This window comes from Carassius gibelio, chromosome B22, assembly GCF_023724105.1.
Source record: "Carassius gibelio isolate Cgi1373 ecotype wild population from Czech Republic chromosome B22, carGib1.2-hapl.c, whole genome shotgun sequence".
Taxonomy (NCBI): Eukaryota; Metazoa; Chordata; class Actinopteri; order Cypriniformes; family Cyprinidae; genus Carassius; species Carassius gibelio.
Genome location: NC_068417.1, coordinates 27,744,891 through 27,772,136, shown reverse-complemented (window position 1 = coordinate 27,772,136; position 27,246 = coordinate 27,744,891). Strand labels below are relative to the sequence as shown.

The 27,246-nt window shown below is 39.1% G+C and overlaps 2 protein-coding genes across 6 annotated transcripts in view; one reads left to right on the top strand and one right to left on the bottom strand.

Annotated features, from left to right (window-relative positions):
• The window catches only part of tle2b (TLE family member 2, transcriptional corepressor b), a 40,669-nt gene extending 24,786 nt beyond the window's left edge, over window positions 1-15,883 (top strand). The window contains exons 5-20 of one of the 2 annotated variants that reach the window (XM_052589271.1): window positions 3,533-3,595; window positions 5,099-5,173; window positions 5,265-5,442; window positions 6,342-6,358; window positions 8,174-8,308; window positions 9,630-9,683; window positions 11,012-11,170; window positions 12,187-12,328; window positions 12,410-12,579; window positions 12,660-12,736; window positions 13,297-13,546; window positions 13,768-14,015; window positions 14,097-14,244; window positions 14,375-14,525; window positions 14,659-14,735; window positions 15,025-15,883. In XM_052589271.1, coding sequence (XP_052445231.1) covers window positions 3,533-3,595; window positions 5,099-5,173; window positions 5,265-5,442; window positions 6,342-6,358; window positions 8,174-8,308; window positions 9,630-9,683; window positions 11,012-11,170; window positions 12,187-12,328; window positions 12,410-12,579; window positions 12,660-12,736; window positions 13,297-13,546; window positions 13,768-14,015; window positions 14,097-14,244; window positions 14,375-14,525; window positions 14,659-14,735; window positions 15,025-15,132 — 2,052 coding nt within the window. In that variant the 3' untranslated portion in view covers window positions 15,133-15,883. The remainder of the gene's footprint in view (window positions 1-3,532; window positions 3,596-5,098; window positions 5,174-5,264; window positions 5,443-6,341; window positions 6,359-8,173; window positions 8,309-9,629; window positions 9,684-11,011; window positions 11,171-12,186; window positions 12,329-12,409; window positions 12,580-12,659; window positions 12,737-13,296; window positions 13,547-13,767; window positions 14,016-14,096; window positions 14,245-14,374; window positions 14,526-14,658; window positions 14,736-15,024) is intronic. The other variant, XM_052589272.1, reaches the window with a different exon arrangement.
• Window positions 15,884-18,533: 2,650 nt separating this feature from the next.
• Window positions 18,534-27,246, bottom strand: part of tle2a (TLE family member 2, transcriptional corepressor a) — a 32,376-nt gene continuing 23,663 nt past the window's right edge. For 3 of the 4 annotated variants that reach the window (XM_052589267.1, XM_052589268.1, XM_052589270.1), the window contains exons 7-20: window positions 26,524-26,736; window positions 24,764-24,826; window positions 24,406-24,501; window positions 24,242-24,286; window positions 23,993-24,154; window positions 23,566-23,692; window positions 22,383-22,582; window positions 22,221-22,300; window positions 21,874-22,123; window positions 21,536-21,783; window positions 21,307-21,454; window positions 20,594-20,744; window positions 20,402-20,478; window positions 18,534-19,334 (exon numbers count right to left, since the gene is read on the bottom strand). In XM_052589267.1, the coding sequence (XP_052445227.1) occupies window positions 19,227-19,334; window positions 20,402-20,478; window positions 20,594-20,744; window positions 21,307-21,454; window positions 21,536-21,783; window positions 21,874-22,123; window positions 22,221-22,300; window positions 22,383-22,582; window positions 23,566-23,692; window positions 23,993-24,154; window positions 24,242-24,286; window positions 24,406-24,501; window positions 24,764-24,826; window positions 26,524-26,736 (1,968 nt within the window). In that variant the 3' untranslated portion in view covers window positions 18,534-19,226. Of the gene's footprint in view, window positions 19,335-20,401; window positions 20,479-20,593; window positions 20,745-21,306; window positions 21,455-21,535; window positions 21,784-21,873; window positions 22,124-22,220; window positions 22,301-22,382; window positions 22,583-23,565; window positions 23,693-23,992; window positions 24,155-24,241; window positions 24,287-24,405; window positions 24,502-24,763; window positions 24,827-26,522; window positions 26,737-27,246 lie in introns of all 4 variants that reach the window. The other variant, XM_052589269.1, reaches the window with a different exon arrangement.

The following is a 27,246-nucleotide window of genomic DNA, read 5'->3' as shown; positions in this document are numbered from 1 at the left end:
TGTGTGTGTGTGTGTGTGTGTGTGTGTGTACAGGTGTGGTTTTCAGCAATACTGTGAAAAAACCCTCTAATGGCTCTGGCATTATGATTACATCCAATGCAGTGAGGTGTGTGTGTGTGTGTGAGAGAGAGAGAGAGAGAGAGAGAGAGAGAAAGGTGGCATAGTGGACAAAACAGAAAAAAATAGAACAGAACCATAAAAAAGTGGAGATATAAAGCCACACACACACACACACACACACACGGACGCTTTTAAAGTGATGCCCCCGGATGCAGGTTTGGTCTTATCAGCCTGCCCTCTTTAGATCTAATGGAGCCTGCCTCTCTCGTCTTCTGTCTCTCTCTCTTCAAACATTTAAAGGCAAATATTAAGCAATGATGCTCTAATCACTGATTGTGGTCACAGGCACAGAGGTATTCAATAAAGCCCTCATTTTCTCTTCTCCTCCTCTGTCACACTGCTCTTTCTCTGTCTCTTTCGCCCTCTGTCTCTCTCTATCTGTGCTTGTTCTATCTTAAATTCCCTCCTTCTCTCATTTTGGCTCACTCTAGTGCTCTCTCTCTCTCTCTTTCTCTGGGCAGTGTGCCAGCCTCTCTTCCCCTGGCGCTCCGCCAGTATCCCCCTCTCCTCCCTCCTCTCCTCGCTCTCTCTCTCTCTCTCTCTCTCTTTCTCTCTGATTGATGGCCCTTCCATTCGGAAAGAGGAAGAAAAGAAACAGAACGAGGGAGGAAAGGGGAGCAGTAAAGCCCTGAAAATCAGACTCGCTCACAAAGGAGAGCACGCGCACACATATATGCCCAAAACCCTATACACATGCAAAGGCTCATGGGTAATTAAAATGTGCGGAGGGGGAAGCACTTACAGAGGGGGATGTGGACGCATTCCTGCACATGAGTACACAAACAAATATAAATACACAAACTCGCACACTCTCCAAACAAAAACAAAAGAGCCGTTTATGGGGCATCTGACACCGTCATTTACCCCAAATCTCGTTGATTTTAAAGCACACTCATCAGTTTAATAGAAATATATTTTAATTCAAATATATATCTATTAATATAAAATAACTTCGTTTAACTGTTAACATTTATATAAATTATCCTAATTATTGCTCAATTGTTTATGTAGGTACAGACATCCTTTATTGCCCTTTTTATTTTACTAATATATATATATATATATATATATATGTATATGTATGTGTGTGTGTGTGTGTGTGTGTGTGTGTGTGTGTGTGTGTGTGTGTGTGTGTGTATATATATACACACACACACACACACACACACACACACATATATATATATATATATATTTACATTTACAATTTTATATTTTATATATACATAGACAAAATGTAGGTTTGTATGTTTCTGTTTTTATTTCAATGTTAATATTTAACATTTTTTATATTAAAATTTGAACATCAGTCCAGTTCATTCGTGACCCAATATTATACTAGCCCATTTAATTAGCACAGACGGCCCAGAACTGCAAATGCTGCTGCCTTTCTGACATGCAAACACGTCATGTAAATATAGTGAAAATATGATTCATTCCATTTGAATGGTAGAAAGTTTAATAACTGTTGAACACACGCAAAGCAAGTCTATGCAAATGTGGAGACCCGTTCACACACTCGACGTGAATTCTGGGTAAATATACATGTGCACACATAAACAGCGGGGCATCTGCACCTACTCAGTCCCTTTTGATCGAGTGATAAAGCCATTATGCTAAAAGCTTGGCACCCTGGGACTTCCTCACAAACACGCACACACATCTTGTTTTCCTCTGTTTCTTCATTTCCCTCCTGCACTCTCTCTCTCTCTCTCCTCCTCAAACACACTCCGTTTCATTCCAAACCGGTTACATCACTCGCTCCCTCAACCTCATTATACACAAATGAGCTCTGTTTCACTCGCGCGCGCACTCACACACAATCTGCGGATGTTCAGCATCACTGCTACACTGTATCCCAACAAAGATGCAAACAACCCAACACACTTCCCTTCACTCGTCTGCAGTCTCAGATGGCAGGAGTAACAAGTATTCTGCCAGGTTAAAATCATATTTCTAGCTACCAAATATCATAACCTGATATTCATAAGTTAATATCCTTTACACAGATAGATAGATAGACAGACAGACAGACATTATGAATTGTGTTTAATGTATTGTGTGGTGGTGTGCAGATTAAAATAGCTTGGCTACAAACACAGAGCTCTAAAACACAGGTTTGTGTTGCTCCTTATGTAGGTATTAGAGTGCACTTAGTGGCCTGCTGTGTTTCTGTGCCTCCATCACTGCAAATACTCCTCCATTAGATCGTGTGTGTGTGTGTGTGTTAGAGAGAATCACATAGCCATATCACAGGACAGGAAGAAAAGAATGAAGAAAAAAAAAACTTAAAAGAGGATAATGGCTGGAGTATGAGGGTGGATGGTGACTGGGCACCGCGAGGAACACCATGAAAGGAACGCGTATGTGTGTGTGTGTGTGTGTGTGTGTGTGTGCGAGTGAAAGTAATTAACTGTTCATGTGTTGCAGCGTGTGTGAAACACTTGTCTGCCTGTCTGTTGTTTTTCTTAGTGAGACTATAATTAAACGTGTGTGTGTGTTTGTGTGCTCTCTTGCAAAGAGATTGAGACTATTTAAGCTATTCAGCCCTGAAGAGCTCTCTCTCTCTCTCACACACACACACACACACACACACACACACACACACACAGAGCCTATGGAAATGGCTGAATGAATAGACCTCATCACACTCAAACCAGACACATATTTTCTGAAGAAGACTAAAGTGTCTCTTCCCCACACGGCCTCGGCTCTATGTGGCTGTTAGGGTGTTTCTGGGATCGTCTACAGTGTGTGGTTTCAGGACGTCTCTAGCGTGTTGCTCTGTTTGATAGTAGAGTGTTGCTTTGCGGCTGGGTGTTGCTACATAATGTACACAGTTCTTGGTGGTTGCTAAATGGTTGCTAGTGTGTTCTTGGTTGTTGCTAGGAGATTGTTAGGGCGTTTCTGTTTGGTTGCTCATTGCTACGGTTCCGAGTGGTTGCTAGGACGTCATGATTGGTTTTTAACACATTGCTGGACAGTTCTGTTTGATAGTAGCATGATGCCTTGCAACTGAAAGGGGGTCGCTACAAACACAGTTCTTGATGGTGAATATAGTGTTGTTGGTGAATGCTAGACTTTTAGGAGTTTTTAACAAATTTCTAAGGTGTTCTGTGTGGTAACTAGCGTTAGGAATAGTTTTTTTGTTTATCATTCATGTCCAAAATATTACAATTAACCTGCAACCTCCATCCCAGATGTGCTAATCACCTTCATTTCATTATTATGTGTCACTCCCTTCCTTTGTCTTGTGCATCATTTGTTGTTAAGACATCGTTATCATGAACATGATCTAAGCTGGAGCCGTTTGTGAGCTTGGGAATTGAGAGCCCAGTGCCGTTGTTCAGGTTTATCACTGTCACTGTTTTCTCTCCTAATCAAGCATGTGTACGTGTGTGTTCTCTTGCAGGCGGAGATCGTGAAGCGACTCAGTGCTATCTGTGCTCAAATCATCCCTTTCCTCTCTCAGGAGGTATGCTGCGAGTGATTGACAACTCCTCAAGGTTCTGGGTCTTCTCCCACAGGCGCGCGCACACACTCTCTCGTCCCCCTTCCCGTCAGACTGATTCACCCTCAGTACGCCAGACAGAGTCTGGATTTTAATGACCCTGTCTCACATCTCTGACTAAACAAGGACTGCTGATATTCTGCGTTTTTTTTTTTTTTTTTTAACAAAGCCGCAAACTCCTGCCGCGTTCAGTTACCGAAAGTCGTCTGCGATGACTTGATGAGCTCAGGTTGCAAATTCAGCTCGAGTCCAGCATCGCTGTTAGCTTTATTAGCAGCTCTGCTAGTAGTGTTACAAACAGGCTCCAAACTCACACCGTTGGCTGAACCAGACGTCCAACAATGACTCACTTTACCTTTCAAATGAGTCCAAACATCCGATTCCAGTCATTCACACACAGATTGAAGAGTTCCTGGGGACAGTAAACAAAATAAGAGTGTAGTTCACTGAAAGAAATGAAATACTGTTACCATTTACATTTTTTCCGAACCTGTATGAGAGTCTTCTGTTGAGCACAAAAGATGATATTTTGACCATCAATAGTTTATGGAAGTCCAAAATACTATGGAAGTCAATGGCTGTTGGCTTCAAAATTTCTTATTCAGAATACCTTATTTTGTGTTCAACAAAAGATAGAGTCTCATACAGGTTTGGTACGAGTGGAGAATTCGTATTTTTGGGTGAACTATCCCGTCATCGCTCTGATATTAGAGTTGCTGGGTTCTATCAGTTTGAATGAAGGGTAGAAGGAGAACTTTATTAGAAACAAGCTCTTGAGATTCAGCTGTTGCTTTTCGAGCTGTTGCGTTAGTATGGATGGCTGAGACTAGAATGGCTTGTTTCGTGTCCCAACTAATTCAAAAGCTCCAGTTCCCTTGTCGAGGAGCCACAGAACCATAGTTGTCTTCAAAGCTTTGGAGGCGCAGTCCTCTGGAGTCTGCAGTGGGCTGCATGAACACACACTCTGAATTAATACAACTCACCTGTAGAGATCAAAACGCAAAAGGAGAAAGATTAACATCATTTCTCAAGTAATTGTGCATGCACATTATATATTTAATAGATAGAATGTATATAAGCTCTGTTATTCTGACTAAATAATGTTAAAAACTTTAATTGTAGATTATGTTGGACGGTCTACAGATCATTATTTTCATACAGTTTATTTGTAAATATAACCTTATATAAAATGTATACTGATAGAGCTCCCTTTTATTTGAGGATAACAGTGGTCCGACAAAACGTCTGGAATGGGTCCTCATTTTAAATGAGGAGGATTTATTTGGGCAGATGAGCAATAAAAGATCAGGCAGAACTGCATTGATTAGGAGGTCACCTTTAGCATTAGCTTGAATTTGTATGTGCTGACGGGGAAAAACGGAGTGATATGTCTGTCAATACTGACTGTGTGTGTGTGTGTGTGTGTGTGTGTGTGTGTGTCTCACCATGTATCTTTGTGTGTATCAGCATCAACAGCAGGTTGTTCAGGCGGTGGAACGAGCCAAACAGGTCACCATGGCGGAGCTCAACGCCATCATAGGGGTGAGTGACCTCTGACCTCTCGTACCGGAGCAGACGGATAGAGAGTTAGATAGACAGATGTTGTGTTTATCTCTGTCTGTGTGTCTCTCAGCAGCAGCAGCTCCAGCACCTGTCTCACCACACTCCAGGTATTCCTCTCACTCCTCACCCTTCAGGTCTGTCTCTGGGCGGCACATCAGGGCTGCTGGCCCTCACCGGGGCTCTGGGGGTCTCCGCCCACCTGGCCAACAAGGACGAACGCAACCATCTAGACCCCGAGCACCTGCGCGGTGAGTGTCCATCTGAACTCTCTGCATGCATTTTTAATGTCACAAATGCATGGGGTTATTCAATGGCTTACATAATAGTAGTAACAAATAAATGTAGTATATCTTTAGACTTTATAGGAATAGGTCACCCAAAAACGAAAATTAGCGGACAGTTTACTCACCCTCAGGCAGTGCAAGATGTAGCTGAGTTTGTTTCTTCATCAGATTTAGAGGAATTTGCCACTACCTCACCAGTGGATCATCTGCAGTGAATGGGTGCCGTCAGAATGAGTCCAAAAAGCTGATAACAGTAATCCACTAGGGATTGCAAATATGCAACTTTTCACTTCACAAGAGATTAACTGATGAAGTGGTGTGGTGGGGCATATTGTGAGGTTTTTATCAGATGTTTGCACTCTCATTCTGACGGCACCCATTCACTCCAGAGCATCCATTGGTGAGCAAGTGAACAAATTAGAATTTTGGAGTGAACTTTTCCATTAATAAAGACTTCAACAAAGCACAAAATGCATGCAACTGGTAAATTTTCCTAAGAAAGTTTATTTTGCACTCTTATAAATCCGATTTGTCCAGCGTTAAAAGGTGCATGATAAGATAGCAATGGTGCAAAAGTTGGCCTAAAAAACATAAACGAGAAGCTTAACGAGAACGAGGGTGTGTTGAGTCTGTTCGGTAGATTGGATAGACTTCTGAGAAGCCTTGAAAGTGTGATAGACTGAAGGCCGGAGGGGCGACTTGCTCAGGGAGCTCAACACAATGGATGTATTTTTATTGCACCCTGACTGGGTTTTTCAGCATGACCTTGGCTTGCTGTGCAATTGTTGTTATTATTATCTAGTCTGACGTCAATCCCTAAACCCGTCCTTCTCTTTCTGTTTCTCTCTCTCCTCGGCTCCCAGAGGGTGCACCCAGCAGGGTGAGTATCAAACCTGTGTGTTTGTATGTGTATATGTGTGCCTCCACCCCACCGTCTTTGATAAACGACTTTAAAGAGAAGTATTATGAAATCCGGCCAACCTTTCAGGACTCTCTAAACAGCACTGTTCCTGCCCTCTGCCTTTCGCGCGGAGGAAAAGTGTTCAATCTGTACTTTTGATATAACAAGTCATCATTCTCAGTCATTTGGTGAATCATACAGTAGTTAGACTTAAAGGAACAGTACATGCTAAAAAGAATCTCGCTAACTCATTGACTTACCATTCATGACGTTCAAAACCTTTATGACTTCAGTCAGCTACGAAAGGTCACATATATTCAGTGAGTAACTGCTTAGAAACTATAATATGTTTTTAGGAGGTAAAGAAATATATTGTTTCAAGGAAAAATAAGCAATTGAGTTTTTGATGTACTGTCTGTTTAAAAGTTTTGCCGTTCGTTTAAACAGATATTTATGTAAGTTCTGTTCATTTACTCATCCTCATGTTATTCAAAACCTGTATGATTTTTTAAGGTCGCAGAGGGAAAGATGTTTTTTATGAACAATCACTGAAAAGAAGTCATAAAAAACTAGAATATAGCTTCAGAAGTCTTGTAATGTAGCATTAAAATCATTTAAAAACTAGTGTATTTTGTCCTTTTAATGGAAAATAGGCTTTTTGTGTAGTAAAGATAAAAATTAAAAATAAACTATTTTTAGAATGTTTTCGGACAATTTTTTAAAAAGTAATGAACACACGATAATTGTGAAATATAAACTCAGAATTCTGACTTATTTCTTAAAAATAAACAAAAAGATAACTGCGACTTATGTCACGATTGTGACAGAATTGTGAGATAAAACGTTACAATTAAATTTTTTTATGTATTATTATTTTTTAATTATTTTAAATATTTGTTTATTTGTATTGTTTTATTAAAAAGTTTTAGGTTTTTTAACATGGCATAAGCATGTTTCCATAGGAATAAACTTGCACAGACAAGACAAAAATAATAATAATAATAATAATACAGAATTGTGGGATAAAATAGTTTTATTTTTTAAACTGGCTTCCGTAGAACTGGGCTTGCATAGGAACGATTCCGAGGAGAAAGAGTCATAACAGCCAGGTTCTTGGAGATGATGTGTTGTTGTGGACTGTAGAGGGAGAAAATGAGGGAGTCAAGGAAAGGTCTGAGCAAGGGGGAGTGAAAAGAGAGAGAGATTTTGGAGAAAACAGGTTTGTTTGAGAGAACTGGGCTTCTTTGTGTGCCTTTTTTCTCATCTCAGTCCAGTGCACTTCCTGTTTGGCTCATAAAACTGCACCGTTGCAGAAAACGAAGTGTTTGAAGTCACTGATTTGAGACCGGTTTTTGCTGTACTCCTCATAATGATGAAAGATGAGAAATAGACGGTTGACACTGGACGGTGACCAAATGTTTGGGGGCCAGTTCAGTATTCAGTATTTCTCATTGCTGAAAAAAAGTGCCGGATTCTGCTTTAAAGTTAAAAAATCACTCAAAAATAAAAACCGCCATCATTTACTCACCCTCATGTACAGTGACCTTTCTGAATGACCTAATACCAAATTTACCTTTACAACTCCTTCAGCGCATTTCAAATATTTCGCAGATTTGACATCACGACGTTTGGTTACACTCGAGGAAACGATGACATTTGATGTTATTGACTTCCGACACAAAGCGATCGTATGGCCTCAGAACAATGAACTGTTGGGTGAACTTTGCACAACCTTAGCGTTTTGCTGGCAGTGAGACTGTGTGTGTGTTTACGCTGTGTTTCTTGTCTCTACAGAGTAAATCCGTGTCGTCCACTGACAGTCAGGCAGCGGAGGACCGTCAGGGTCCATCAGGGGTGTATCCCTCACAGGCCAGCAGTGATGCCAAACGGAGACGGTGTGAGGAAAAAGACGTCCTCCCGTCTCACTACGTAGGTTCTGTCACATGACCATGACATCATACTTGTCCAAGTAAAGAGACTGAGACTGTTAAACTGACAGCCCTAATGTTATTTTATTCCAGTCAAATTTAATTTAATTTAATTTAGTCTTAGTCAGCATGCACTTTTATTGACATCTGATTATGATGTTTGCAACATTTGTATTGTTGTCCAAATTCTAGTATAAAACGTGATTTGAATTTTGTACATTTATTCCTTATATATTTTAGAACTATTATAGATTTTATTTTTTTATTGCAGCATTTATTGTGTTTACTGGAAGGAATTGTATCCTAATTTGGTATATTTCCACATTTTCGCTAAATGCAATTAAGATAATTGTATATATTATAAATTATAGTTATATGATATGATTAATTTTAATTTAAAATAATTGTATAATAAATAATATTAGTGTGCCTGTTTTTAAATAAAATGAATATTCACACAATTATTGTGCATATATATAAAATACTTTAATAATACAATTATATTTTAGTAATATAAAAATATATGCATTTATATTATATAAATGTATAATTATATAATTATAAATAAATATAATGTAAATAAAATTGTATATTAAATAATAATAATTATTATTTTAAATATAGTTAATAAATGTATATTAAATGATATCAATATGTATAATTATTACATAATTAAAACAATTATTATTTTATTATATTAAATATTCTATTTTAGTAATATGAAATTAAATAAAATGACATTATATAATTTTTGTACCACTTTAATATAAAATACATATATATATTATATTATATATATCCACATATATTATATTATGTTTTGTTATATTATTTTTACATTTATATGAATATAAAAACGTATGCCTAATGTATATTTCTTTTATTTATTGACTGTTTATTATGGTTCGTAAAGCTCATCGGCGCATCAGGTGTCTGATTTATCAAACACACATGTAGGGAAGAGTCGGATGTGACCGTCCATGCGGGTGTTATTAGGGGGATGATGTCACTATAGGGTGATGGCAATAGGAACATCAGGCCATGATCACATCAAAGCCCAGTTGCCATGGCAACTAAGTACGTTGTCACCCCCTGATTCCCAGAGATGGGTGAAAGAGGAGAGTGAGATGAGTGTGAGCAGTGTGAGAGCGATGGGGGGTGATTGGTGAAATCAGACACAAAGGGGGGGGGAGCAGAAAAAGGACACTGCAATATTGTACATGTGTGCCTGATAAATATCCCATAGGGCTATATATATTTGTGTGTGTGTGTGTGTGTGTGTGTGGTCTAACAGCGTCCTTCTCCTTTCTGTTGTGTTTCAGGACAGTGACGGAGACAAGAGCGAGGACAATCTTGTAGTTGATGTCTCAAATGAGGTCAGTTCACATGGACTGTTAAATTAACATTGGTGAAAGTCTGCATCATTAATAGAAAGTCTCAATCATCATTAATAGAAAACATGAAAACATTATGGTAAACAAGAGTGAATATATACAATAACTGAGTTTAATATATATATATATATATAATGTTTATTGCTATGTGCTATTAAAATTATGGTTCATATCGTCTTATGATGATGATATTTTATAGGGAATTTTTGATTTGATTGATTTGTACATTTTATTTTATTTGTTTCAAATAGTTTTTTTTTTTTTTTTCAAATAGTATTTTTTTTTTCTTTTCTTATTTTTACATTTATTTGGTTTGGTTGTTTGTCAGTGTTTTTTTTTTTTTTGTATTTATTTGTTTTTGTTATATATTGTTTTTTTATTATTCTACTAATGCTGTTTTTGTTTTGGTTGTTTGTCAGTTTACTTGTGTTGTTGTTTTTTGTTATTCTACTAATACTTTTTTTTCTACTAATGTTGTTTTTTTTGTTTTGTTTTGTTATGCTTCAAAACGGACCCAGTTTACTTTCTTAATACATGATCCTGGTCTTATTGTGCCTAATTCATCAGTTCATTCATTCAGCATATTGTTGTAAAAATACATTATCTTCATGCGCATTAATCAAAATGCAATAACCTTCTTCTCCTGTGTATATCAACGCAATCCATAGCTGGAGATCAGGATATAATAAAGACTTTAGGCCGCACAGAAACACCCACAGCACCCTAGCTTTTTGCTGGTCTTTCACTGAATTTAATCTTAATGACATATTTGTATTTAATTGTAGAACAGTACCAACAAATGCATTTCATCCTGAAAAAAAACAAAACTTCCATTCATTATTATTGCTATGATTTCTGTGTAATTATGATCCTTTTCAAGGTAAAACGTTACAGCTCTGTTTCTCAATTACTGGACGAATATTGAACATCACTCATATTTATTAAACTGCATTCATTCAGTAATTGCTGATAATATCGCAGGCGAATCAGGATTGTTTTCTGCTGCAGAGCGTCTGGAGTCAGTGAGCACTGCGCTTATGCTTTTATAATCATTAAGTGACCCTGCTGCATAATTAACACATTTAAAAACATTAAAAAAAAACCATTCCTGCAATATCTTGCAATATCCTGTCATTTTCTACCGAGTAAACGCGGATAGATCAGACGTTGTTCAGTTTAATTCCAGGTTAACAAAGATCACTATTGTCTTGAGCAAACCCCACTAACCCTCTAAAGTTGACACATCCGGATGAAAGCTAAATGTCTTCATGCTCTTGATTCTCCGTAACTCTTTGACTCTGTGTTTTCAGGATCCATCGTCTCCTGTAGGCAGTGGCCCTCTGTCTCCACGTGGGAATGGTTTGGATCGAGCCCCGACCCTGAGGAAAGAGCTCCCAGGATCCCCTAGCCCCCCTCCGGCCTCCCCCCCACACAGCCCACCCCCTGGCAAAAACAAGGACACGGCACAAGTACGACCACTCTTCTCAAACACCTAATGTACCAAATTATGTCTCATTCACTCTCTGCTTCACTACTGTTTGACAACCAGGACGTGTCCAAATACTTTTTTTGTCTTTAATATAAAAGATATGTTGCACTTTTCAGAAACAACATGCAAAATAGAGCCTAGAAGTTGTTGTTCTTTTTTAATTACATATATTGCTTAGCTGTGTGTGTGTGTGTGTGTGTGCGCGCGAGCGCGTGTGTGTATGTGTTTGCATGTGTGTGTTTTGTTGCTAGTGTATAAATATACAAAATGTAAATAATAATAATAAAATGATTTTAAGCTTTATTTGCAGATTTCATCTAATGTAAGGTCTAGTTTGGGACACAGTGTTGGTTAGTAGTTACTGATCAACTTATTTTCTATCAATTAAATTAAGTTTTTAAATATTTTATTATTGTTAAATATTTTGTTTTCCTTTTTTTAAATACTTATTTTTAATATAATGTATTGAATATCGATTAAATAATCAAAAATGTTATATTTGTTTCTAGGATTGAATTTGATTAAATTAAGTTATATGTGCAAGATATTTAGGGATATAATATAAATAAAAAAATAGATTTATGATAAAATTATATAAATTATTATTATTATTATTATAAGTATTTTTTGGTTATTATATGAATGTATAATTTATATACATTTATATAAATTTGTTATAATCTAAATTGTATATAAATGATTTAAAAGTAAATTAAATAACAAATGTTTCGTATTTTTAATAATAATATTTTTAAATTAATTGTATTATTATTTATTATTCTTATTTGTACTATAATAATACATGGATATCAGTTTAACAAATTGTCAACATTCTGAAATTTTATTTAATGGGTTTCATTGAAATTTGAGGTGGGGTAGAGTCTTATTTAAAAATTTGGGATTTTTTTTTGTGGATACTACAAATTTACTGCGGATCTATTTTAGTGTTACTATATATTCAAGGTTATAACATCTGACTTTTGGTTCTGTTGGCAGACAGAAAAATCTCAGTCGCCCTCCTCTAAATCAGGCAATTCCTCTCCCTCTCACCATGACCCCCTCACCCCTGGTCCACCGGGGCCCAGCACTTCCTGTTTACGCCTGGTCAACAAACCTTCCTCCTCGGCAGACCCTCTGGGTAAGACATTATCTGTTTGTGTTTACAGAGAACACGCGCTACAAGTCAATACGAATAATTGTTTAATTGTGTGTCCTGTAGCTCTGCGGAGTCCCTTGTCCATGACGCCTGCTTCTTACCCGGCTCACTTTGGGGTGGTGTCCCACGCTGGGCTTAACGGAGAGCTGGCCAGCCCGGGCGGCTTCGGAGGCTCGCTCACCCTCTCGCCCCAAATCAGTGCTGCAGCCAGTGCCTACACACGCAGCCCTATGGTGACTGTGTTTCTGAATCTCTTACAATTGACAGAAGTTTACGCGAAACCATTTTGATGCTTGAATACTCTCCTCCACAGGTAGCGTACGAATCTCGGTCACATCTTAGGCCCTCAGGGCTGTCCTCCTCTCTGCCCGGCTCCTCTGGTGGCAAGCCGTGAGTTACTCCCCTTTCTTTTACCTCCCTTGGTTTTTGGATGGAGTCACACAGCGATGCCCAGCGTATCGACTGTTAGCGCTTTTGTTTGCCGCGGCTGTAATACAATCCTCCCTCAAGTCCCCTGCTGACAGCTGAGGCGAGAAAAACACTTGAATTCGGGCAAACATCCTTAAGAGGGCAAATTATTGCTGTGCCCACTGACGCATTCACAAACAAGCAAACTTTTCATAATTATGTTGTCAAACTGCTTGAGTACTTAAGGTTCGAATCAGCTCCTATTCTTATTTTAAACAAGTCCTTTTACCATTTAATTTTTGTCCCTCAAGTCCACTTATAATGCTATGGTTTATTCCACCAAAATCAGTCATAATTTAGCTTTCATGATCATTTTCCACCCTCTAACTGACCCTTAGAAAATGTGAATACAATACAGTGAAAGCCAATGGGGTCCAACGTTTACTTTCATTGCAATCTTCAAAATGTCTTGTGTTCAGCAGCTTTCCCTTTTTTGCGTTCACTATCTATCATTTTAACGTCCACCTTATTCACCCCCCCAGTGCTTACTCGTTCCACGTGAGCGCAGACGGTCAAATGCAGCCGGTGCCCTTCCCTCCTGACGCCCTCCTCGGGCCTGGCATCCCACGTCACGCCCGTCAGATCCACACCCTCAGTCACGGAGAGGTGGTGTGTGCGGTCACCATCAGCACCTCCACGCGTCACGTCTACACCGGCGGGAAAGGCTGCGTCAAAGTGTGGGACATCAGCCAACCGGGCAGCAAGAGTCCAATGGCCCAACTGGACTGTTTGGTGAGATCTGCGTCACGTTAAACTCTTCTTGTAGTCGGTACCCGCCATCCTAGTTGGATTAGTTAGTTGGGGTCTGGAAAGAGGCAAATGGCACACTATTTCATGGTTAATACTGTAAGCTGCTCTGACACAATCTGCATTGTAAAAAGCGTTATATAAATAATAGTAACTTGAAAACGTTGATTTGGATTAAATTAGTGTTTTCCCTTTCGTTCAATCAGAATCGAGACAACTACATCAGATCATGTAAGATTCTCCCAGATGGGCGGACTCTGATAGTCGGGGGCGAGGCCAGCACGCTGTCAATCTGGGACTTGGCCACGCCCACTCCGCGCATCAAAGCCGAATTGACGTCCTCGGCTCCGGCCTGCTACGCTCTGGCCATCAGTCCTGACAACAAGGTCTGCTTCTCCTGCTGCAGCGACGGAAACATCGTGGTCTGGGACCTGCACAACCAGACGCTCGTGAGGTATCTACAGACTCCTGCTGGTGAGACAGACCACCTTCATCTTCCTGAAGTCATGTGATGTCCTTGTGTCGCCCTCTACAGGCAGTTCCAAGGTCACACGGATGGAGCCAGTTGTATCGATATTTCCAACGACGGGACCAAACTGTGGACCGGGGGTCTGGACAACACCGTGCGCTGCTGGGACCTGAGAGAGGGTCGACAGCTGCAGCAGCATGACTTCACCTCACAGGTACTGCATATATATATATTTATATATATAAATCTTTTATGGACTAAAGGTACTTGGCATCCATTTTTCTGTCTAGAGGCACATTTTTATGCGTTGGATCTTTTGTTGATGTGTTTTTATGTGCTCGCAGATCTTTTCTCTGGGTTACTGTCCTACGGGCGAGTGGCTTGCAGTGGGGATGGAGAGCAGTAATGTAGAAGTGCTGCACGTCTCCAAACCAGACAAATACCAGTTGCACCTTCACGAAAGCTGCGTTCTCTCGCTCAAGTTTGCCTACTGCGGTACGAGTCACTATGGAGATGTATATGCCACTCGTTGAATTTTCACATGTATTCCTATGGGCCTTCATTATTTATGCCTATTTAACATAAATGCAAAATGCTATAATATTCATTTTCTTTGTGTGTATTCCAGGGAAGTGGTTTGTAAGCACGGGAAAGGACAATCTGCTCAATGCATGGAGGACGCCGTATGGAGCCAGTATTTTCCAGGTTTGTTCCAAACCCATATGACTTTATTTCTTCCTTAGAGATGTCTTTAGATGTCCTAAACCTCCAAATGCTGCTACACTATTAACATTTCAGAATAACAGAGCAGCTGTGCGCTTGACAGGAAATGCGATAAAGATGCGATGGAGAAAGAACAAAGCTTGTTTTAAAATGAGACAGTTGTTGTTTCAGATTCGAAAATCACTGCACGCCTCTATTTGACAGTGAGATTTAGCTGGATCTCATCGGTATTTGCGAAAATGTCTCATTTTGTCTCTCACTCTCTCTCCAGTCAAAGGAGTCCTCATCCGTCCTGAGCTGTGACGTGTCCCCAGACGACAAATATATTGTAACTGGTTCTGGGGATAAGAAAGCCACGGTGTACGAGGTGGTGTATTGAACACAAAGATGGACAGATGGATGGATGAACATACAGCGCCAAGTATGAAACAATCATGGATGGCATGGCGGGCAACCATAGCTCTTCTGTTTGCAGTCCTTTCACAAACCATTTGAGAAATAGAAAGTTTTGTTCAGAATGGCATACTACCATACTATTCATACTATGTATGTTATCGGTATACTGTGCACAGTACTGATTACATGTTATCTGGATTACCTAATCAGATTCCAAAAATGAATTACTCATAATTTGATTAATCTGATTTTCTGAGCATTTTAAAATATAATTTAGAGTTACTTTAAAGATTACTTGATTACACATTAAGCATGCAATGGCAACAAACTGTACAAAATTCTTTTTTTTTAAGTTTCATAAAAAGTAGTCATAATATATTAACTAAAATAAGTAACCTAGATTACACTCCTAAATACAATTTTCATCATAATCTGTAATCAGTAATTTGTCTGCAATTTGTAAGTAATCAACCCAGCACTGCATGCTTCTTTTTAACAAATTTTATCGCAAGTAATACATTTTTTTTTCTTTTAAATTATCACAATACTGAAAAAAAATACTAGTTGCTGTTTCTGTAACTTCATGACTTTAACACTAATGGAAGATTAATTAGCAAGACATTTTTTGTAACATTATTGGACAACAACTTTGGACCAAAAATGTAAATCAACAAAGTGATCAGCTCTCGCCAAATTAAATGTGCAATAATGTAGCGTAGCGTATATATATATATATATATATATATATATATATATATATATATATATATATATATATATATATATATTAACATCCTACTGTTCTTATTTTACATCCTATGCTTTCAGATATTTTTTTTGGTTGCACTTTCTTTTACAGTACGTGTACTAACATGTACTTATACAGTGTATTTATTTAAGAAAGTTCTGGTAATACAATGTAACTAGGTTCAGGGTTAGTACCTAGTTATTACATAGTTATTGAAATTACTATAATAAGTACATAGTATGTACATGAGGAACAGGACTGTAAAGTAAAGTGCTACCTTTTTTTAATAGTATGTAGTACACAGTATATACTGTGTAGTATGCAGTATGATAGTATTCCATTACGAACATAGTGAGTAAGTGGGGAGGTTTTAATTAGAACCGTCTCCAAGCTAAAAAAGGAAGCCCCACAGACAGCAGGTATTTAGGGAGCTTCTACTTACAGAAACACCAAAACCAGACAATCATTTCATTAGTCGCTAACTCTCTCCATAAAGCGAGCACAGCATCTTCCCTCCAAAGAGCAAAGAGTTTGGATGCTCCTGGCTCACGTTGAAGCATCTCCGGATGAACATGATATGGGCGTACAAACAATTCTCCACTCGCCTATCCAACCCAATTAGACATTCATGTGGCAAATCCCAGTCGAATTCTCCAACCTGCATTTAATTTCCTCCTTCCACAAGTCAGTGTCTAATGAGGAGCAAGGGTAAATCATGCAGGATTCGTGCGGCAAATATTCATAACCACGACCGTTCTGTTTTAATTCCTGTGGATTATCATACAGATGTTGTGCTCATTTGTGGTTTAATGCTCATTTTCATGTTATTAATTATCTTTTAGCTTTGCATGGGGAAATCTTTTCATGATCGTTCTACTTCAGTAAGATGAGGCAAATACATAAATAGTCAAAACTGGTATATGGTCTTTCGTCAAATATTGTAAGAATTATGAAAACGTATAAAGTAATGTGATGTTTAACGCAGTACAACTAATTACAAAAATAGGTTCCAAAAAATAAATAATTTAATTAATCAACAGCATGGAATGGAATGCAGTAGTCTTTATGAAGATAAGATTATTTTAATTTGAGGATTGCAAATATTGCAATATCAGTATCTGCAAATAATTGATAAGGGATGTCATGCAATTAAATGCATTTTTTATTAATTGAAATCCCTGAATGTACATTTTCACAAGGTAAATGAGAGAAATGCTTGAGAGGTCCTATCACAGAGCCTTGATGCACACCATAAATAAGAAGAGCTGTGGTTGCCAACCTGACCAAGATTGTTCAAGGAGAGACACTACAGGATTCATCTATCACATTCACCAAACATCCTGCTGGGAACAGATTTTTTTTAGTTTTTTTTTATTACAGTTTTGTTCATTCTTCTTTTGATCTATAAAGCTTTTCTCAGCACTCAGAAAATGGTTGAATTAGTCAAACCATTTTTGTTTGTGAACAGAAGAAATTGTATCAGGTTCTTTCTCTTTTGTATGGCATTAGTAAGCAGTGTCACTATAGTGTTTTGATCAGTCTGTTTATTATGCAGAAAGTGCAGTGTTTATTTTTTCTTTTTCGAATAGTTGAAAATATGGCTGCCTGCAAACAGTGGCATTTGTCCGTTTCAAGACAGACCGGCTCTGCTGCACGAACTGTCTTTGACATTATGCTATCTTAATATCTGTATCTATCTATCCTTATATAACGCATTGTTTGTATACTAAGAACAATGTTCACCGTCACGATTTTGTTAAAGACGCTGTCTCTTGAAAGCCAAGGAACTTTTTCGAAGGCATTGCTGTGATATCCCTGTAGCACTTCCCATGTGATGTAAAAGACATGTGTACATTGACAAATTAAACTTGTGGTCATGTTTTGAAGTTATTGAATTATTTAACCACTTCTCAAGAATATCAAACAATAATTAAAATTTATATAAAATACTATCTCATGCTAATACAAATTGTATTTACCAATGTAGAACGGTTTTCAATTAAAAAAAAAACTGTAATAATTTTATTAAGTGTAAATTGTAATAGTTAAAGTGACATACAGCCAACTCAGAATTCATTCTCAGCATTTAATCCATTCAAAGTGCGCACACACACACACACACACACACACACACACAGCAGTGGGCAGCCATTTATGCTGAACCGCCCAGGGCTTTGATGCCTTGCTCAAGGGCAACTCAGTCGTGGTATTGAAGGTTGAGAGAGCACTGTACATTCACTGTACATCACCAGCCCGAGACTCGAACTCACAACCTTTGGATTACAAGTCAGAATCTCTAACCATTAGGCCACGACTTCCCCTCAGTTACATTTAAGTACACTAAACCATCTCATCAGTGACAAATATAAGATCGGTAACAATTAATAAATTTAATGCATTCACATTCTTGTACACATTTAAATTTCTTATTTTAAAAAATGACATTAAATTTACATACGTTTTTGGGTCTGCATAATACATAATTCTCAAACTTTACTTAATGAATTTAAATTTTATTCAAATTTGTGTATTTATCTACATAATGCAAAGTAAAAAAAAAAAAAAAAAAGTTATTTCTTCCATTTCATCAGAAATTTTAAACTATAAATTAATGCAACTACCCAACAGTATGCATCTTTTGGCTTTTAAAGAGCTTTATTTACAGTTCATACATACCAAGTTTGCGACCAAAGTCAAAATAATTTTCAACATGCTCCAACATACAGTATTCACGTGATAGGATGTTAACTGAGTGTCTTTATAGCCGTTTCCCTGAAGTCAATGACACACTAAAATCCAGAGCCTTGTCCTATATCATAGTCCATCATCTTATACATAATCCATACAATCATAACACAAAGCCAAGATCAGGTCAGCTTTTAAGAAAATCATCGACGAAGAAGTCATAGGTCAGTCTTTAAGTCATTCATACACTGTGGCTCCATAATTGTCCATTTCTGTGAAAATTCCGAAGGCTAAAAAAATAAGATTTCTTTTACTATTATATTCACTACAGAGGTTTCATCTTATTAAAAAAAAAAGACAAAGATAGAAGAAGAAAAGAGGAGGTCTTTGGAGAAATTCCATGTTTTTGAAGCTAGTCTACCAGCTTTCCTCACAGCATTAAAAAAACAACAAGGTCAGTTCTGAAGATCCACCATCCGATCCTGGAGTCGAAAAGTACAGACATACCACTGCCTCAGAGTCCATATTGACGTCCATGCCACACCTTTTGTCTCCCAAGTTCAAGGCAAAATAATGATGAATGTAGTCTCCTCCATCCAATCAGGTTTTCTCATTTTATGAATGACGTTCCAAACACATTCAGTTTAGTAAATGACTTCATACACAGTAGCCTTCTTATCTCCTGAGCCAGTGACAATGAACTGGTCGTCAGGGGAAATGTCACAGCTGAGGACAGACGACGATTCCTTAGACTAGGGACAAAAACAATTTACTAAGTTAATCAGGTGTTAGAAAGCAGTGCTGATCAGTGTCTCATGTATTCTGAAAAATAGGACAAACAGAAAGAGCCTACTAATTTTATTTTATTTTTTTGTCTCATTGTGACAATGTCATAATAAAAGTCTCCATCAAAGTGACAAAAATGGCATTTAAATTATCAGTTAAATTTTGCTAGAACAATAAACGATCTGAAACTGGGGAAGCTATTCCGAGTAGCCTGTATTTTAGAAAACTAATATTTTAAAATAGTTTAAGCTAACTTTTAAAAAGCAGTTAGCTAAGCTACAAGCTAACTTAAATAGATTAAGTAAAAAATAGTAAAATAATCATTCATTAGTTTTTTACCAACCATATGAATGATGTAATTTGCAAAAATTTGTCAGTTTGCTCTAATTTTCAGAAAAAGTAGCTTGTTGCTGGAAAAGCTGCAGCATTTTAAAGCTTACTTAAAGCTGCGGTAGGTAACTTTTGACGCTCTAGCGGTTAATAAACAGAACTGCTTGCGTCTTGCGGAAGAACATTGTAGCCGGAACTACTTCTCTCTGTTTATGTCTATGAAGAATCACAGAGGTACTGGGTTACTCCGCCGCAGTATCCCCGAAGCAATCTAAAATAGTCTGAATATAAACACTTATTATAGGTGCACCCTAGTGATTCAGGACAAGCTAAAAACACGGTTTGGAAAATGGATTCATGGTGTACTCGCTTATTATATACATTTTTCTACATTTTGAACACAAACAAAGTTACGGACCGCAGCTCTGATTGGTTGTTTTTTACCGGGAGCGATGTATTTTCTGCAAATGGCAATAGGACCATTGGGAGGAGCCAGAGGAGCTTGTTTTTTTCACAGATTATCTGTCTCATATTCTACTGTCAGGACATAATGACAGGTTTAATAAATATGTAAAAAAATATATTTTTACAAAAGTTACCTACAGCACCTTTAATGTATTAAGGTTAGTAGTGTCACTACTTTTAGTTAGTTACTCAATACTTTGGTATTTATAGTCAACAGACACTATTATCAAACCATTACCTGGAATATGCTTGATCCATATGGAGTTCGCCATGCATTCAGTAGATTATCTTTGCCTGTGCTAACAAACCATTTACCTGCAATAGTAAAAGTAAGATTTTAGGCACAGCCCTTCAATTAAACAGCCGCGTTTTTCTATAATGCTAACTAAAAACAAGGTATTTTTTAAGCGGAACACAAAAACAAACGTACCGCAGTAGGCAAACTTGAGCGAGAGAACACAGCTTTCGTGAAGGTGCAGCTGGTATTTGTCTGGTTTGGAGACGTGCAGCACTTCTACATTACTGCTCTCCATCCCCACTGCAAGCCACTCGCCCGTAGGACAGTAACCCAGAGAAAAGATCTGCGCACACAAATGAACACAATATGTCATGCTAAAAACAAACAATTCATTCTCATTCTGAACTTCATGATCCTGTCTTCAAGCACTGATGCTATGTCCACATTAATCCATAATTGTTTCAAAGTGTTCTCCATCAACACTAGTGTTTAAGCATTTTCCAAAAGCTGCACATCTATACTGACACGTCTGAAAATGCGTAAATCACTTGACGCTGGTAGGTCAACATGACAATGACAACACTGTGGATATAGTATGTCTGGATTAAACTAATACTACACAATGCACACAGCATTGAACATACTATGTAGTGCAACGTAACATTTATCTTTAGCATGAATGAAAGCGAACAGAAACACAATGCATCAGACACGATCACATGAAAACAGCTTTCAAATGTATGCACTTGAGAATGTCTTCAAAAACCTGTTTCCATCTCAATGTGGAAAAAGATGCATTTTCCAATTTATTCTGATAAATGTGGACGTAGCTGGAGATGCATGAAAACTCTTCAAATTGAGAAATATACAACTACATTTCCTGTGTTTCCTCTGAGCTGCAGTACCTGTGAGGTGAAGTCATGCTGCTGCAGCTGTCGACCCTCTCTCAGGTCCCAGCAGCGCACGGTGTTGTCCAGACCCCCTGTCCACAGTTTGGTCCCGTCGTTGGAAATATCGATACAACTGGCTCCATCCGTGTGACCTTGGAACTGCCTGTAGAGGGCGACACAAGGACATCACATGACTTCAGGAAGATGAAGGTGGTCTCTCTCACCAGCAGGAGTCTGTAGATACCTGACGAGCGTCTGGTTGTGCAGGTCCCAGACCACGATGTTTCCGTCGCTGCAGCAGGAGAAGCAGACCTTGTTGTCGGGACTGATGGCCAGAGCGTAGCAGGCCGGAGCCGAGGACGTCAATTCGGCTTTGATGCGCGGAGTGGGCGTGGCCAAGTCCCAGATTGACAGCGTGCTGGCCTCGCCCCCGACTATCAGAGTCCGCCCATCTGGAAGGAGCTTGCATGACCGGATATAATTGTCTCGATTCTGATTGAACGAAAGAATAGACTTTATTTAGTCCAACTAGGATGGCGGGGTACCAACTACAAGAAGAGTTTAACGTGACGCAGATCTCACCAAACAGTCCAGTTGGGCCATTGGACTCTTGCTGCCCGGTTGGCTGATGTCCCACACTTTGACGCAGCCTTTCCCGCCGGTGTAGACGTGACGCGTGGAGGTGCTGATGGTGACCGCGCACACCACCTCTCCATGACTGAGGGTGTGGATCTGACGGGCGTGACGTGGGATGCCAGGCCCGAGGAGGGCGTCAGGAGGGAAGGGCACCGGCTGCATTTGACCGTCTGCGCTCACGTGGAACGAGTAAGCACTGGGGGGGTGAAAGTCTTATTATTAGGATTTAGTTTAAGACAGATTGGACTATGGAGTCCATCTGACGTCGAGAGGAACTGGCATTGGAAACTTACGGCTTTCCAGAAGCTGCCGACTGCAGACTAGCAGGTAACCCTGGTACCCTCATATGGGGGTGAGGAGACTCGTAGCCCACCTTCAAAAGCAAGAAAGCAGAGATTTAAAGAGACTGAAGCATAAAGGCACAGGGTTAATGTAACCTGTTTTGTCCTTAGTACCACAGGTGAGCGTCCGTATCCAGCGGCGGCTGCAGCAGCGGCGACAGCAGCTGAGCCGTTCATCTGAGGGGAGACGAGGTGGAGACCGGCACCGTATCCTGCGGCTCCAGCCAACTCTCCGTTAACTCCCGGGGGAGGAAGGCCAAATGCACCGGGGGGGTACGCGCCCTGCACCGCCAACGGGTTCCTCAGACCTAACGCTAAGAAATCCAGAAATAGAGGTTTAGAAAAAGTTTACAGGAATTGAACTTAAGAAATAGACAAGAAGAAAAGACAAGCAAGGTTTCTTCTCAATGCTGAAATATATTATAAATAAAGAATTTATTGAGAAAAATGTGAAAGATTTCTTCATTAGTATACATTTATTAAGTTTTAAATATTTATTTTTCATTGTTAAACATTTTAGTAGTATCATGAACATTTCTATTATTTACCACATGACTTTGATTTAGGAGACAAAACATTGTCAAATATTTAAATTTTTCATATTTTGCTTGTTTTAAAAAACAAATAATAAAAGAATGTTGCTAAGTATTACATGCATTTTTTATATAAATACAACAGTTATGCCAAACTGCCTTTTTTTTTTTTTGAGTAATAAGATTATGCCAAACCTTTTTGAGAAATAAATCGATTATTCTAAACTAAAGTATTTTTATTTTTTATTTTTATTTTTTTAGCATTTGACATTTATCCCAAACTACTTGAGGTTATCCAGAATTTAATTTTTCCATTGAGGATTTTTTTTTTCTTCTTTATGATATCAAGACAGTTAGACCATACTTCCATTTGGACTTGTACCCTCAAAAATATTAAAAGTAAAAATTAAAAACGTGCGCATGACAGAAGGTGCGTTCAAATCACTGTATGTATGAACTTCGTTTTTAATTTTAGAATAAATTAAAAGATCCTGACAAAAAAAACAACAACAGTGTCATGTCTTTGACCCCATTTATATGAACCTCAAGAACGCTTTCAACAATTACACAGCCTCCAAGGACACAAGCTCAGCAAGATGATACAATTAAAACAAGACCACCTCTCAGAAACAGGAAGACCACTACTGCCCTCTGCTGGCGGACTAGCCATCAACCTTCAATAAGGGTTTTCAAACCAGGCTGAATGAAACACTCAAGTCATTCGGTCACTACAGACTAGGACTATCAGGATAACAGGATCTTACCAAGAGGGTCAATGCCTGGCTTCCCAGGAACGGGGCGGATCTGCGGAGGAACGCTAGGGCCTGGGGTGGACCCCTCCTGGGACATGGGCGTGCCAGGCTTCATCCCTGGAGTGCTGGACTTCTCTCTCTGGAAGGCATTTACACACATTAATTATTCAAGCAAGGTATATATATATTCAATGAAAAAGAACTGGGAATAACTTGAGCGGGAACTGTAACTCTTTGTGATTCTAGCACAAGCAAGATGAGGGATGTGTGACGCTGCAGAGGAAAGTGCGTCTTTTTGTGCAAATAAAGAAAACAGTGTCGCAGTTAAGGGCAGTGAGAGACTTTAGTTTGGGGGAGGTGAAGGAACTAGTTTGTTAAATGAGAAATGCTTTCGTTTAACATCAAACAGACATGTTTGGGTGTGTTTTTAAGTGTGTACCGGTGGAGGCTCCTTGCTGCGTGAAGGGGAAGCAGCACTGCTGGAGGAAGCCAGCGAGGTCGGACTGGCCTGGGGCAGAGCCTCCTTACGGGAAGGAGGGAGTTTATCTAATCCGTTCTCTCTGGAGGAGTACGACTGCACACTCCTTGGAGAAGAAGGGTCCTGAGGGAACACGGTGCGCATGATGGATTAATCAGGAGAAAACACAGTCAGCCTCGATTTTAAGTTCCTTCTTTAATGTAAACCGACCTCGTCAACGACCAAATTGTCATCGCTCTTCTCCGCGTCGCTGCCCTGAATGAGAAAAAATGCTTCAGAGTTAAGCGACTCTTTATTTATTCCCTACATATGCTTAAATCAGATAAAGATCGTTTGGATGATTCATAAAAGGATGAAGCATATTTAACACTTACGTAGTCGGTCATAAACTCCTTCTCATCTGCTTTTCTCTTTTTTCCGTTGCTGAGGTAGTCTGAAGGCCTGCCTTTGTCTCCGTTAGAAAGTGAACTCTGGAAGAGGAAGATGAGAAAATGAGAGGGGAAAGGGAGAACGGCGGAGAGAGAGAGGCAGAGGATGTGCGTGTAAGTGTGTGTGTGTGTGAGCGGGAAGAAGGGAGATAATGATGTAGGAGACGAGGGATAAATCAAATCAGCTCCATAACTGCTGGACCCACAGGCGATAGAGACGCCTAATGCATGACAGTCTGCACTGAGAGGAGCTCAACTAGAAAGAGACGGAGAGAGAAAACGGACGGATACTACTGATACTCACTGGTCCAGGTTCACGGTCTGTGGGGATCATGGGAAGGGCAGGTAAACGTCCCCGCAGCCAGTCAAAACAAACCAAAAAACAAACAATGTGACTATGGCGGTTAGACAAAACTCACCCCTCCACCAGACAAAACAATTAGCACAGCGCTATTAATAACAAAAGCATATTTCCTTCAGTTCCCACTCTTTCATGTTTCATTGATGATACATGAGCTGACAGATAAAAAAAAAAACAACAACATTTCAGGGTAGAGTTTAAGTCTAATAAAGAAAATGTGATTACCGTATTTTTCGGACTATAAGTCGCACCTGAGTATAAGTCGCATCAGTCCAAAAATACGTCATGATGAGGAAAAAAACACATAAGTCGCACTGGACTATAAGTCGCATTTATTTAGAACCAAGAATCAAGAGAAAACAATACCGTCTACAGCCACGAGAGGGCGCTCTATGTCTTCAGTGTAGACTACAGGAGCACTGAGCAGCATAGAGCGCCCTCTGGCGGCTGGAGGCGGTAATGTTTTCTATTGGTTCATTTCTCTTGGGTCATGTCAAATAAATTTTGATAAGTCGCACCTGACTATAAGTCGCAGGACCAGCCAAACTATGAAAAAAAGTGCGACTTATAGTCCGGAAAATACGGTAGTGCAGTGCAATGCCAGCATCTTTTTAGGAGATCACTTAAGTCTGGTCTATGATATTTTAATCTTTAAGTCTAAATTGTTAAGGTGCGGTCACACTTTATCGCTGTTCAGCACATTTTTGTGGGTGATCTATAGTCATTAATCATATGAAATAATCTTTATGTTAGAGCCAAAAAAAGCTCCCCACACAAACTTCGCACATGTTCAAGTTGGTGGATTAACCAACAGAAAGATAATTTCAAACAAAATTTCACAGGAATGTCACGACACTATAGTGACGAATGTAAACCACGACTATAGACTGAACATTTTTCACTAAATTTTAGAAAACATCATCTGGCTTGTTGAGGCGATTCATAAATCGAGTTTATAAAAAAAACATTATGGGATTAGTAATTAAGATGCAAGATTTATCAAAATAAAACCAAAATCACAATATGGCTCAATGTGATTAGCGAAAAAAGTGGCGCGACTCTAAACAAGATGCTCATTAGTAGTTTTTATGGTTTTATTTTTCATTGAAATATAATACTAATAATATCTCTATTTTTTATTATTTATATTAAAATACTACTATTAATTACTATTATTATTTAGCTAAATTGACAAAAAATAATAAAAATTTTGGCCAAATTGTGCAATTCTACAAATGCAGCAAACCTAGAGTTTTTTTACTATTTATTTATATCACATTTTTAAGTTTTTTTTTTATCAGAAAATGTATTAGTAGCCCTAAAGAGTAATGTACTAAAATTGAAGACTTCACATTTCTAGATTAATGAGTACATACAGGTAAAAAGAGAAGGAGTGAGACGTTATAACTATAATACGTGCATGCATTTACATGTACTTTTGACTGACTGTGAAAACCAGTCTGGTACGGTTTCAAACTAACAGAGCTAGATAATGTATTTGACACTCGGCTTCATCATGCACATACAGACATTAATTTGAAAACATTTGGTCTCTGCTTGCTCTGAAAGATGGATCCGATTACGCATTCATTGTAATCCCACCGATTAAAACATTGCACCATTATAACTGCACTTGATAGTTCTGTGCCTGGTGTTAATAAACCAGTCAAGTGCTCTGTCAGTATGATTTTATTTGTTATACCTCTGTGCTGTTCGGCTGCGGCTGCCGCTGCCACAGCCTCCAAATGGGCTCGCTCATCTTTAGAGGCCAGCTGGGCCCCGAGGGCCCCGGAAAGGGCCAGCAGCCCAGAGCCGCCCCCCAGAGCCAGTCCCGGGTGAGGCAGGCCGGAGGGGTGAGGGGCCATGGCCAGCCCCTGGGCAGCATGCTGGGAAAGGTGCTGGGCCTGCAGCTGTTGCTAGAGGGAAAGAGAGGAAGAGGATGATGGAGGGATGAAGCGTGTGGGGGGGGGGGGGTTCAGATAGAGAGGGAAAAAAAAGATGGAGAGTGTGGGAGATAAAAGAGAGTGACACAGAGGCCGAGATGGAAGTGGAGTGAAGAAACAGATAGCCAGAGGAAATGAAGAGAGCATGAGGAGGAGGAGAGAGAGATGAGAGGAAAGGGATAGAGAGAGAAAAAACACACAACACAGTTAAGACTTGGATCTGCACCAGAGTTACAAAGGGAATGAATCCCAGTGTCCCGGGAGTGAGGGAGTCAGTCACACAGGAGTCGACCGAATGGGTTCGAGGAACAGCGTTGCTGCAGCATTCACTAATAAATCACCCCAAAATAAAACAATTAAAATCATTTGAAGCTGATGACTGCCATGAGATAAATCAAAATGCAACAGACCAAAGTGAATAAAAATACGGCAAATCATATATGAAGAACTGTAAATGCTTCACAGCTAAATGTCAACTGGTGG